Source organism: Bolinopsis microptera, chromosome 9 (genome assembly GCF_026151205.1).
Source record: "Bolinopsis microptera isolate Bmic1 chromosome 9, MBARI_Bmic_1.0, whole genome shotgun sequence".
NCBI lineage: Eukaryota > Metazoa > Ctenophora > Tentaculata > Lobata > Bolinopsidae > Bolinopsis > Bolinopsis microptera.
This window is the reverse complement of record NC_087080.1, coordinates 2,794,465-2,807,738: the sequence shown is the minus strand read 5'-3', so window position 1 is coordinate 2,807,738 and position 13,274 is coordinate 2,794,465. Positions and strand designations below refer to the sequence as shown.

General features: G+C 37.3%; 1 protein-coding gene across 11 annotated transcripts in view; it reads right to left on the bottom strand.

The window, feature by feature from the left end:
- Window positions 1-233: 233 nt before the first annotated feature.
- The window catches only part of LOC134820792 (potassium voltage-gated channel subfamily A member 1-like), a 44,362-nt gene continuing 31,321 nt past the window's right edge, over window positions 234-13,274 (bottom strand). For 6 of the 11 annotated variants that reach the window (XM_063831416.1, XM_063831412.1, XM_063831418.1 and 3 more), the window contains exons 2-10: window positions 4,912-5,030; window positions 4,240-4,692; window positions 3,980-4,082; window positions 3,691-3,788; window positions 2,793-2,892; window positions 2,398-2,501; window positions 2,071-2,160; window positions 1,440-1,531; window positions 234-966 (exon numbers count right to left, since the gene is read on the bottom strand). In XM_063831416.1, the coding sequence (XP_063687486.1) occupies window positions 858-966; window positions 1,440-1,531; window positions 2,071-2,160; window positions 2,398-2,501; window positions 2,793-2,892; window positions 3,691-3,788; window positions 3,980-4,082; window positions 4,240-4,692; window positions 4,912-5,030 (1,268 nt within the window). In that variant the 3' untranslated portion in view covers window positions 234-857. Of the gene's footprint in view, window positions 967-1,439; window positions 1,532-2,070; window positions 2,161-2,397; window positions 2,502-2,792; window positions 2,893-3,690; window positions 3,789-3,979; window positions 4,083-4,239; window positions 4,693-4,911; window positions 5,031-6,781; window positions 7,013-7,154; window positions 7,321-7,896; window positions 7,986-12,617; window positions 12,685-13,274 lie in introns of those variants that run through there. The other 5 variants (XM_063831411.1, XM_063831414.1, XM_063831417.1 and 2 more) reach the window with 5 other exon arrangements.

Sequence of the window (13,274 nt, the reverse complement as noted above, 5' to 3'; positions counted from 1 at the left end):
CCCTTAAGGTATATATACATATTCAATATTGACGAGTATTCAATAATAAATTACATTTTCTTTTGTCCCTCTCCGCAAGCGCCTTGTCAGAGAGCGCACAATAAAGCTATGCTTGGAAGTGGAACTGCAGCAGTAGCACCCCTCCCTCCCATACCAACCCCGGCCCCACCATGTGGTATTGCATGATATTAGGAAGCAGATTAGGTGATAGGTATAACGACTGAATCAATGAATAAAAACGAAAATCTCAAATTATCCTAATCTTTACTACTATTAACAGATCCAATTATCAGAATCTACAATCAAGATGGCATACTTAATTTGCATATCGTTTAATCAAAACTAAACTTCGCCATATTCACTACTACTTAAATTTACAACGAACAACTTCAAATATTAGGTAAAATTTGAGAATGCATATTGCATATGTTCAAAATAAGCTGAAAATCAAGAAAGCAGACAAATCCACCAAAAAGGCAACCCGGCCCTGTGTCATAAACTGAAATACACTGTGCACTGCGCTCCTTGAAAAGAAAATAATCTGATTTTAAATCAGCTTCCGCCCAGCTCAAAGAAAAGAGCACGATTATAGGGTCCCGATTTTAATGGCGTCTCTGTTTTCCGAATGTTCCACCGAAGACACGATTAAAGTTTCACATGAGGACATAGAATATTTGGACAATAGCAATTCCAATATTTTCTTGACAGTCAGCTGAGGTGATCCAATTTAATTGGCAATTATCCAATTATCGTAACAAGTCAAACTTAATACTGGTGGTGGTGAGGGTAGCGTTGGTATCACGAGGAAGGGACGTGAAGAGAGAATTGTTTCTGAAATCATTAGTTGAGAATCTATGCTAGGTTACAGAAACTGGACCGTTAGCATCATCCTTCTCTTCTTCATCGTCGTCGTCTTCGTCAGTGTTGTCATCTGCTGTTAAACATTTTCTAGCTCTGTACGTTTTACTGAGGGGGTGAAACGTTTAGTCATTATGCTAACACCAATGGAATGTTTATTTCATTAGATGATTGAATTCCCCAAAATTGTTATTCAGCTGCCTCTAGCTGCAGCCTGCGCTTCTTGGTCTAAACCTGTCGCGCCTCATAATAAAACTTAGTTGCTTAGAACTCGGCCATAAAATTAGACTAGAAACAAGAAAAGACTTCAAACGTAAATGTAGGAAATTCAATTTAAGTTCCGTCATCCCCACAAATACACTGTTTAAAATCCCATGATCACGTGACTAACAGGTCTATATATTAGAGTTGGGGGGTACAAATGTGTCAAGACTAGACTGTAATAACAATAATTTTAGAAATATTAAAACAAACTGCAAAGTGACCTGAGAAGTAAGAACATGATAGGTTTACAGTAGTAGTACACTAGTAGTAGTACACTAGTACTATAAACCTATAGTAGTAGTAGTAGTAGTAGTAACCTGAAAGTGCTGACTATAATGGTGAGAGGCAGGGCGAGGAATATCATGCTGAGGAACACCACTACCGTCCCGATCACTTTACCCCACGTAGTCTGAGAAAATTGGTCATTGTCAAACACAAAGATATATTCTGTAGGGAGGATCAAAATTTACAGTGAAAAGAGGTCAATGATGGACACTTTATGCATTCCTGGTAATTATTTAATGCAATTGTGAGGTATGAAAAGGGCCGTTGAGACACTGAGTTGACAAATATGAAATAGTATAAGATTCCTTAATGTAGGAGTCATTTACGTAAGACAGTTTTCTAATCCTTCAAATCGCATTAAACTGGTGCCTCAAGAATGGACCCTTGAAGTTATGAACAGCAATACCGTCACAAGTTCAAATTCTTCTGGAAAGAAGAATTTATCTGACAAATTTTCAGATCGTTTCAATTACCCTGAGAACCATGTCTAATTTTGAAATGGCACTAAAATAAATATTTTAGGACTTACAAGTTCATTCTTTTAGTTCTGATTGAAAATGTTTGTAAGAAAAAATGGTCTTCCCTAAATAACTGCACTTAAGGAATCTTCTTTAATACTGAATAACCAAAAGTTAATGTCCTGGTTTCTAGGACAAAACTAACCTTAGGATATACGTCCCCGTAGCCCACAGTTGACATTGTAGCAACAGCCCACCAACATGCACCCAGGATACTCGTGATATTCTCGTTCTTCTGTAAACAAAGCCAAGTTAAATATTGTGGAAAAAAACATCGAGCGTGCTGAATCATTTTACATTCGAACGTAAAGATTCCTCGGAAATGTACAAGAATCGGCTAATCTTCATTAAAATACTAAGGTATATCGCTGTTCAGTGTTCAATGAACACTTCGAACATGAACACTATTCATGTTGTTATTTTTAACGAGCGTTCGAAGTTCGAAGTGAAGATTCCAAAATAAATTTCCTACCCCATTTTCAGCGTAGTAGAGGAAAGAGCCGAAAACGACTACGGCCATGAGCCACACCATGACAAGTAGTGACAACTCACTCGTACTTTTCTTCATCACGTGTGCTGCAGTTTGTTAAATGAGCATGATGAAAATCTTAAAATAGCTTAAATAAATAAGGAAATAGAGACTAACAGCGAGTCAGCTATATTTTAAGAGTGTGTTATCGTGGGTAAAACAATTTTACAGTGAAATACCGATCTTTATAATAATATGATAACCCCGAACTGATATAAAACCATATACCGTTATTTGATATTCCAGAAATGGAAGTTTCACGGTATTTTAAAACACCCAGAAAAATGTCATCTTAAAATAAGCGAATAGCAAAAGTGTTACATATTGAAGATTCTGACCTATAAGGAGTAACTTTTTGCTTCTCCGCACAAGTTTGAAGACTCTGAGTACCCTCGCTAACCGCAGCACTCGTAATATTTCTATCGTATTATTCGATTCCTAGCAACAAAAGTAAATTGTTAATGTCAGTAGGACTAACGTATCTATTGCATCATTCAATTCCTAATAATAATAACAAAAGTAAATATGCTACTTTGACTCGCCCCTTACCGCAATGCCATATTAAAATTACAACGAATAACAGATTTCACGGATTGAACCGAGTGGAATGCTGTACCAGTGGCCCATGATAGTTAACACACCGAGATGACACTTCACAACAATTACGAGAACATCTAGAAAATCCTCAACACACCACTGGGCTTATACTGGGACCGTTCACATATTACGTATACCAGCCTAGGGCAGGGAAAAAAGAAAATCGCGATTATTTTGGCGATTATTTATAACAGTCGACATGTAAAATATGTCGCAAATAATGGGAAAAATCGCGATCCCGCACACGCCGCGATTTCCTTTTGTCCCTGGGCTAGGGTCATCACATGACCACACAATAGCAATGTGTTACAGCATGCGGAAGGAGGGAGAGGGGGAAGGGGAGGGGTATAAAAATGTCACCGTAATATGTGAACAATCTCTACAGGTATTACCTCTCGATGAACGACCTCTTCGATTACTTCACCAGCAACAATCTCAGCATTATGCTTTAGCACCTGGACGATTCTGAAATCACCTCACCTACATTTGCCCATCCGTTCTAGCACATGGAACATGGTTCATGGCAGCGTTGGGACCTCCACGGTTCCACCCATAATCATTTAACCTCGCTAAAAATTTCCAACCCTGGCTGAGAAAGTGCTGACGCGGTTCACACACAACTACTAAGTTGTAACTTACCTTAGTAAAAAGGAGAACAAAGTAAGGAAGTATAGCCAGAAAATCTAGCCAGCTCATAAGAGAGGTGAGGAACCCTTTCTTGTCTGGCGCTGTTACACCTGCCAAACATAATATGTTACATATGGTATAAATTAATAGTAATATGTTTCATATGTTACAAATGTTATAAGGAGGATACAAATAGAAACTTTAAGCCAAAAATGGGCAAGAGGGGAACATAAAAAATAAAATTTTTTATTATTTCAATTCCTATCGGAAATGTCTACTTCCTAATGATCAATAAACGTACCTCTAGCTATAAGATCGAATGTGAAAAATCCTACACAGATAGTATCAAGCGTAAAGAGAATTTTGTACTCTCTGGAGGAATTGTCTGACACCATCAGTTTGATCTGAAGATTTTAAAGTTTAAAACTGAAATGGAAGATTAACCGATTAACAGAGCCCGAATAATGTCAGGTAAAAATATACCACATTTCACGAGTTTTAATATACGAACATAAATGGTATTTTAATGTAGAAATAGATACCATGAAAAAAAAAGCTTACCTCTGGTAATGTCTCAACGATTAGACAAGTGACTGAGACCATGATAAACGCAATATCTAGCCAAGCCCACACAGTGGCCGCCTTACTCGACTTAGGATTGTTCAGAAACTTCCACACCTTATTTGCAATCTTTTCCCACCTTGATTTCTTAGCCACAATTTTCTTAGTCCCATTTTGAGCGGCAGTTTTCTGGCGTAGTGCCAGGTTTATCTTATAAAACTCTCGCTCGGCCTCAAAAATATCTGGCGGTACATGGCTGGGAGCGTACAGGCGGCCCGTCTGGTAAAAGTTCAAAATATATGAAAAGGATTCTCTGTTTCGATCGAAGAAGTACTCGTTCTTATTGGGATCATAATAGTTGTCTAGTTCTGAACCCCCTAGTAATGTCTGTGGGTATTCTTGAAGAGTACATTTGTACGTTTCGAACAGGAGTCCACATATGTTCAGTTTTACCTGTAGGATAAGAAAATTTTGTAGTCTTTAAGTCAATTATATGTTTCCAGAACCTTCATACGAGTTAAATTCAATAAGAAACTTAAGAAAAGTTGAGTTTTTAAAGGAAAGGAAAAAGCTATAATTGTGTTATCGGAGGGAATAATCATACCCTAATTATTAACCGTTGAAACTTGAAAAAAAATCTGAAACTTGGAAAAACTCAGATGAAAAACTTACCCTATTTTTAAGAGGTTTCTCCAAAAACTCGTCAATATGAACGTTGTTTCTGTCTTGTTGTTTTGGAGTCGACCTCCCGTCTGTAAATACTTCTCTGTGCTCTGCCGCCGACCCTAGATCTGAAATATATCTCCGTCAAACATCTGGAAATACCATACTTTAAAACAACAGAAAATATATCATGTTATCTCTGCATATTTTGTTTATGCAGGAACGATGACTTGACTAAATGGCAACTTTGAATCTGCCATGAATTTGATCCTCGAATCACTGTGGATCAAGTCACATGGATTAGAGACGAAACTACTGAACTGAAGATACGGTTCATGAAATAATGTTTAGCATATGATATATTTGCCTTAAATGGTTCTGGTTCTGGATCGAATAGAGTATGAAATGATTTTATAAACATCTTATAAACATCCCAAGAAGAAGCTATCTCATGTAAATACAGTTTAATTGGTATCCAAGTTAGCATAACTTAGCCCTAAAGGCCTGTATTCCAGGGCTTTTCCCCAATATCTATACTGCTAATCACTGAGATGTCTCCTTGATAAAATACATAACCACTATAGTAGACTAGCAGGCAGACTGTAAAGACAGGAGCAACTGATTATAAAACCCACAGAATCCCTCTCATGAGACAGAAACTTGTCACGTGGTCAGTACTGGGGTCTGTGAGGTGGAACACAATTATTAGTCCGGGACTTTTTTCTACAAAATCGCTGAGCGTGGATAATTTTTAAAGGTTCGTCTACGTACCGTTGGATACTTCATCGGCACCCCTCACCGTCGAGACGATTCTCTCCTTTTAACAACCGAAAAGATGTTATATAACAATGGGATAGGGGGATGCAACAACTGATTTCGAAATTATAATCTGGAATTATTTACTGATATTTTTTCTAATCGTATTAGTCATTCTCACAAACTAATTCACTTCACATTACACTTAATTTGTCATCAATACTCGCGAAGACGCGACATGGCTAAGATGTTTATACTGGGCTAATAAATTACCTGTCCTCGCGTATCTACCTACTCCCGCCGAATTGAGAGAGGAATTATTACTCTGCCTCATCAGTCTAACAGTAACAATACAGGGCCCCGGATCTACCCTAAACCAAGACTAGTTCAGGTCATGGACGCAAGTGAGTCAAGGACAACAAAAGATTTGTTCGGAACCGACTAGTGAGTAAAGGAAACAATTTCGACTGAATTATAGCCAGAATTTGAAGTAGAAACCATTGCATGAACCAGTCCGTCCGGTTTTCACAGAGTAGCCTTATGTCATTGTTAGTGGCACGTGACCAGCGTCTGCCTTAATGCCAATGTGGACTATGTACGATAAAACCATACAAAAACTATATTAATATAGTACACTGATTCGATTGAACCAAAATAGCAATTTACGTTTAAGAAATCCCAGAAACAAGTATATTAATGTGCAGCATGAGCATATACGGAAGTTATGTATTCACAATAATTATGCATTACAATTGACAATAATCTGTTGAACACACTTGATATTTCGTCAAAAGCTTTATAAAAGAGAACACGCGTTAGAATTTGAGGCGACACCCTCAATTTCATGATTGGGTTTTATCCAAAGAATGATATGTACCAAGTTTACGAAGATTTAAATCCTAATTTATTAAATTAGTTTCTTAAAGTTACCAAGAGTGTCAAAAAATACCGACAATTTTTGAGAGATATTTAGTACATTACAAAAGATCTGAACCACAGGAGTAAGTAACTACAGCTTATTCCAAGTTGTAGCAGCATACAACTTGATAAGTTTGGAAAACTTAACGTGAACGTTCGGTAAATCATATTACGAAATTATCTGGAAAAATAAAATTATGCAAACCATGATTGCCTCGCATAGATGTTCATGGAATGGTATAGGGTCCCTTTCCCTCTGATCTAAAAATTCTCGGATTCAGAACGCAACAATATCGTGAACATGTTAAGCAAAAAAAACAATAATGAGTGTGTAAAGAAAATGCCAACAACCGTGATTAATGTAGCGATTGAGGATTGTGTGTTTAACAAAACGCTGTGATTGTGTCCCGCGTGTGATTTCTCCAATATTGTTAATCTGAGAAGTTAAGTTTATTATTATTATCTTACTCAACATTCCCCGGTCTAATATTACATTGGCTTGTCTACTGGTGACGAAATTACCTGACATAAAATTCAACATTACTGATTACAAGATATAACACATTCTATTTAGTTACCATCGGAAACATGGGACGAAGTTTCGTCGTCGGAGCCCAGGACTAATGCTCTATTCACCCCGTTCATCATTGGTACAACACTAAATAAGTACAAGGGCGCAAGAAAAAGACGACGAACATGGATGTGACAATATTCAGATGTAGGCCGCTGAGTTGAGTTGGCATCTGAATCAGGTGATTACATTTACCAGGCACACTCCGGGACAATAATAACAGTATTACATGACCTCCCCCCGCCAATATACTGAATAATCAATAAACGTGTCTATTATATTCATTATGCAAGTGTGCTGACTTATAATGGTGTTAGCTTGCCTGAACTGAACCCTCATCGGCGAGTCTCATATCATTATCTTATACTTGCAATCATTATTATTCCAGTAATTTAGGAGAGTTCACAGGGCCCCGCCCCGAATATAATTGGATGAGAAAAGTAAACTTGCCGCTCGCTGAGATTCGGCAGGTTTGTTTACTGTTTGAGGTTTCTTTCATATCGAGTTATTAAATTTAACACTTTGATAACACGATTTCCTGGTGCAAGCATTTGGGTATTCATTACAATTTCCTTATTCAATCAATATCAGTATCAATACATTACTGATGAGACTCATGACTTTATGAATTTTGAACATAATGCCATAAGGGACCAAGTATTGTTAGCGCGGCACCCAAGGAAGCTAGGATTAGTATCGACAACGTAGAGCTGACTGCAGTGTCGTAATAGTATTACTAAATAACTTACCCTTTTCGCCATCATCGATTATTCGTTGAACGATTGCGTACAGTGTAGCACCGGCCATGATTCTTGGTGGTACCCCAAGAAGCGCTCAAAACTTAGTTCACAAAACTTAGTTCACAACGCTCGGGTTCAATATTTCAAATATGGGAGCACATAATTTAAACTGCGAAGAATGTCAAAAGAAAAGTCAGAGAGATATGTACAATGAGAATAATGAAATGTGCTTCAAAAACCAAGTTTTTGGTGATGATATCATAGTGACTGCTTTTTATAGATACATTCTTTAAACTTTCAAGTTTTACATTTCGCGGCTCAGGGTGTTAACAATCAGTTCAACTTTTTTGTCAGTAAATTTTAATTTTGACAAAAACCGGACAAATCTTTAATATAATTATTTGTAAAAATGGAATATACTTACAGAAGACGATTTACACATGTATTTTGTTATATGTTTTAAATAATCCCCCTCCAGGATATACTTACAGGCTTTAACCCATGTTATACATTTAAGTAACACTAAAAGATTCGACAAAATCTACTGTAGTCTGTAACTTTATGTTTTATTCTTGGAAAATAGATGCAACACCAACGAATCTAAATTGTTTTTGACTTGTTTGGCTAGCCAGTAGCCACGGAATTTCATGGCCCAAAAATCGGTATAAATTAAGACATTGTGAGTAGTGGTATAATTTTAAAATTAATATTTACCGCTTAATTATTGAGCACACTAAACGAGAAATCGTTCACATCATGCGTATTACAGATTTTGGTCATTTAAGAACCCTTTCGGCTTTTCCTTAATCGATTTACACATATAGATTTTGTGTAGAAATGACACTAGCGTAAGTATTGAGTATTTCCAAACCCCAATATCTCCCCTAGGCTGCTTAGTGCTTACCCTTATGTAAACAATACTTAACTTCATTGGACAAATGGTCGTAAGTACGCTACCACGAAATTAAGCAGAATTTGCATTCCGTCCCGTTTCATCAAGTCATCTGGACATGGGTTAAAAAAGACGAGATATGGTCCAAAAAATTCGAAATAAAATTAATATCAATTAAGTCGGTCACTTTCTCAAAAATCTAGCTGATACGATTTTATTTTACATTTAATTTCGCAGTATAGACTAATAGAAGCTTACCAGAAAAGGAATCAAGTATCATGAGTTTATTAAGTCAGCAACACAAGGTATTCGAAAATGTGCGAGGATAATGTAAAACTAGATAGACTATAAAGTTTGAAAAATATTTAACATTCTTACTAGAACTATACGATAAAAATTTTATGCGTGAAAACCTAATTACATGCCCAAATTTGTTACCAATTGGCAATTTCAACACAATATTTGAAAAAGAATATCCCTTACCAAAGTGAACCATTTTATACTTTACAGACACACAGCAACCGATTGTAAAACTCACAAAAACGCAAATGCTATTTATATAGAACTGCAACAACCAGCAAGTATACATATTCCACAAGATATTGTTAATCGTGGCGCCATGAAACTATTGAGTTGTAATCATACCTCTATCATGGCTAATTAGACATTATCTGGGTACCATTACTGACGTATAATCGGATAATTTGATGCTATATTGACTTGTAATATGTAAGATCTGTCGGGATAGTGAGATATTTCCGTTATTCAGTATTACTTATGTTAGATTAGTGCCTGATTCTATGCCGTATGGGATCAGCTTGTAACTGTAAGTGTTCGAATTAAAGTTGATGAGTCGTTATTTTAAAAACTATTAAACTCTGAAGCTGTAAAACATGAATGCCTTTTCCTATGTAAACCTATGTATATCCCGTAACTATAGCTCTATAGGAACCTATATCCCGTAGCTATATGATTTCTAAGAAATGAAACACAGGTTTGCTATGCTGGGGGACTACATCCCCCTCCATCTAGTTTCAAGCTTGTTGCCCTGATTACATAGTGAGCACTAAAGTAAGTCAATTAAGAAATTTGATTAACTAAACGTATGCAATTACTACATAGCTTGACAATGTTACGCCATGTTACGCCATGTTACGCAATGTTACGCTATGTTACGCTATGTTACGCTATGTTAGGATAGAAAAAGAAGGACCTAGAAGCAGTCACCATGATATCGAGATAACAGATATGTCACAAACTACAAAACGATAGAACTCTCCACCAAATGAGCCAGTTCCTAATTGCTCGGTTTAGAGAGGCCCTTGTTAAAGAGGGTTATGCCTATCACAGGCTCGATAGCAACTACGCCAACTACGTAGCAACTACGCATATTTCACTGAAATATGACGAAATGCTGCATTTTGGAGCCACAAATCGTCCAATGATGAACAATAAATGGACAATGATTGGTATTTATCAAGAACACACGGTTTCTACAGAATATCACCAGGTCTCTGCCAGGGTACTAGATGAGGCACTGTGGCAACATTATAGATATAATATCAGGTATACAGTTTGTGTGCCCGCGTATTATGATCAACTCCACCACCGCTGCTCTAGGCTGTCATCATTAAGGCATTACACAGCAGTTCCTATCCCTCCTAATTGTACACACCCATCCAATCAGCGGACTCAACTTGCACTGACAACCAATCAGCGGACCTCCAATCAGTGGGCTGCTTGTACAGGAGAGATGACGGGTCAGAGGTATATAAAGATAAAAGCAGAGGGATTTGGATCGGAGAGTGGAGGAATTATTGGTGATCAGACAGCACCCCCATCCACCATTATGCACTTTAATAATTATAATACAATATCGATAGTCGATACTAGCCGTACAACAACTAGTACAACATATTGTGCTCCGTGATATTATATATTCTCCTTACAATGTCATTTTTAGTTTTGGGTCGTCATATTGAGAAGAGAGGTTACGTCTGATTAAGCCGGAAATAAACTGATTCATAACCCATAGATGATATCATCAGTCGATCTATTGGGTGGTTGAAAATGTGATCGAAAGGGCTACGAAAAGTGTCTTATATGATCATAATCGGACGGGGATTCTCTTGACGAAGCTTCGAGGTCTTAAGAAAATGGTTACAGGGTATTATGGAGAAGGTCGGAGCTGTAGTCGTAATGGGCTAAAATTAAAGGAATGGCTCACAGGGCGTCAGGGCCACCTTATGCACAATGGGACATGATGGCTCAAAAGGTGCTTATTTAGAACTGCACATTTGTATCACAGTTACCCTACTCATTGTCTAGCCGGGGCCAAGTTTCGTGTTGCATTTAGAAGGACAATTACTACCTCATAAACATACAGATTACAACAAAATCCAATACACTACAAAAGTAAAAAGTGAGCTCTGTGAATGGATACGAGTTATTGGTTGTTGAGTGCAGGACAAAACACGATCAACACAGATAACATATTGACGTAGGACACTACCTTAGACCAGCACTAGAAGCGGTAAATCTGTTAATTAATGATACGGAAATATGTAACTTATTATTTGTTAATGATATGGAAATATGTAACTTATTATTTGTTAATGATATGGAAATATGTAACTTATTCAAGCTTGACGGTATACTGTAGCAATAGGTGACAAATTGTTAAACGCTGTACGCAGCCCAACAAATACATGACACAGATACATAACAAAGATATTAATAAAAATAGTAATAAAGGTAGTCACTAGCCAGCAATATAACAAGATGGATACTAAGAGCTGGAAATAACAAAGCTTACATGTTTCATAGAAGCAGACAAATAAATATACAGGACAAGAAAAGGTTCATATATATGCAGGATTAGCTTCAACGACAATAACAAAATTCCTTGGAAACCATGATTTTAAGTAAGTAACCCACAACTATATAACTTTAATCAGGCTAACGAACAATACAATAGTAGGAACATCAGGAATCAGGATCACCTGATATTATTGGACGCTCAGCTTCATGAAACCGGTCAGGAAAGGTCTTCAATTATAGAAGGCGTAGGCTCTCAATTAAAGTAGGCTTTCAATTATAGGTCTCTAGGAGAATGCGCATCACAGTAATCAAATTGCTTTTGGTAACCTAGAATCTAGATGTCTATGCTCCGGATGATCTTGCGACTCGCACTAAAATGCGCAGTCCAGTTCCCATTTTGCTGTTGATGTGTCTAACGAGATGTACTGACTTTGCGAACCCTCCTCAATCCTTATCAGTCGGGACGTTTAAGATTTCAACTTCAAGACGGGTTGAACCCAGTAAATACAGGTCCTACCCAAGCGACGCCACTGGGAAGCCATCTTGGCCTCGGGTCGGCAAAGCAGACCTTTTTTATTAAACCCGAATTTCACCAAATATGTAATAAGACTATTGCCCTCATGTAGCCTAAGTTGCATCTGGTCACCTCACTATTATCAGATGCATGCCGACACGGTAATCGATATGCAATTTTCTCCATTTTCTCCATAAAGCACTCGCAGTGGTCCAGTACCAGTCCAGATGATGTAATTAACTGGAGACGGTGGTGAACTGCATCTAATGCTACAGCAATACTAATACTAATACATATCATTCATATGACACGAACCAATCCGATCTAAGATCTAAACTTTGTACATTTCGTTATCATCTTTTAAAATATGTCTATTAAAATTAAACGGGTACGGATGAACATTGTTTAATCTTGACATAACAGGAACGTATGACATCGGGCAAATTTGTAAAATTGGCGATGTGCCAAGTGAACAAAATGAAATAGTTCTCTCGAACTACCTACATTTAGTAGTGGAAGTGTTCTTCGAGAAATACCAATTCAGATCTCGTTTCACTTCTCTCATCGGCATCTGGGTATAGATTAAAATTTGAAATTTCAACCTATTAACTTCACGACTATACGCACATAAGCACACTGCGCAACTTACCATATCGGTATAATTTTTCCGGTCCTAAGTTGCATTTAAATAATGATATTGAAATTTGAAATATGGTATAAAACATGATTAAACCACTCATACCGCTATGATAGGCATGCACATGTTAAACTTGTTCTTTTCGACTATGATGTTAATGGGAGGTTTGAATCTTTGTTAAAACAGTATTTTATAATTGTGATCCTAAAAGGGAGCTGGATATTTCATTGCTGTTATCGTTTGAACGCAGTTTAGCTTGAAGAATTACGCTGTCTGTGTTATTTGAAGAAAAATCGTGATCAATCAGTTATTTCAAAACCTACCCAATAACCCCTACCCTACTACAAGGGTAACTTACTTTCAAGTTTCTGTCGCACATTTTTTCAGACCCGGCTGGATCCAGCATCATACATCGTGTCTGGGTACTGCTCTTTGAAAATGCCAGCGATACTAGAGAATCAGAAAGTTGTGCTTGGAGGTCTTGCAAACATAGCTGATGAGCACGCCAAGAAAGCCCTTGCGAG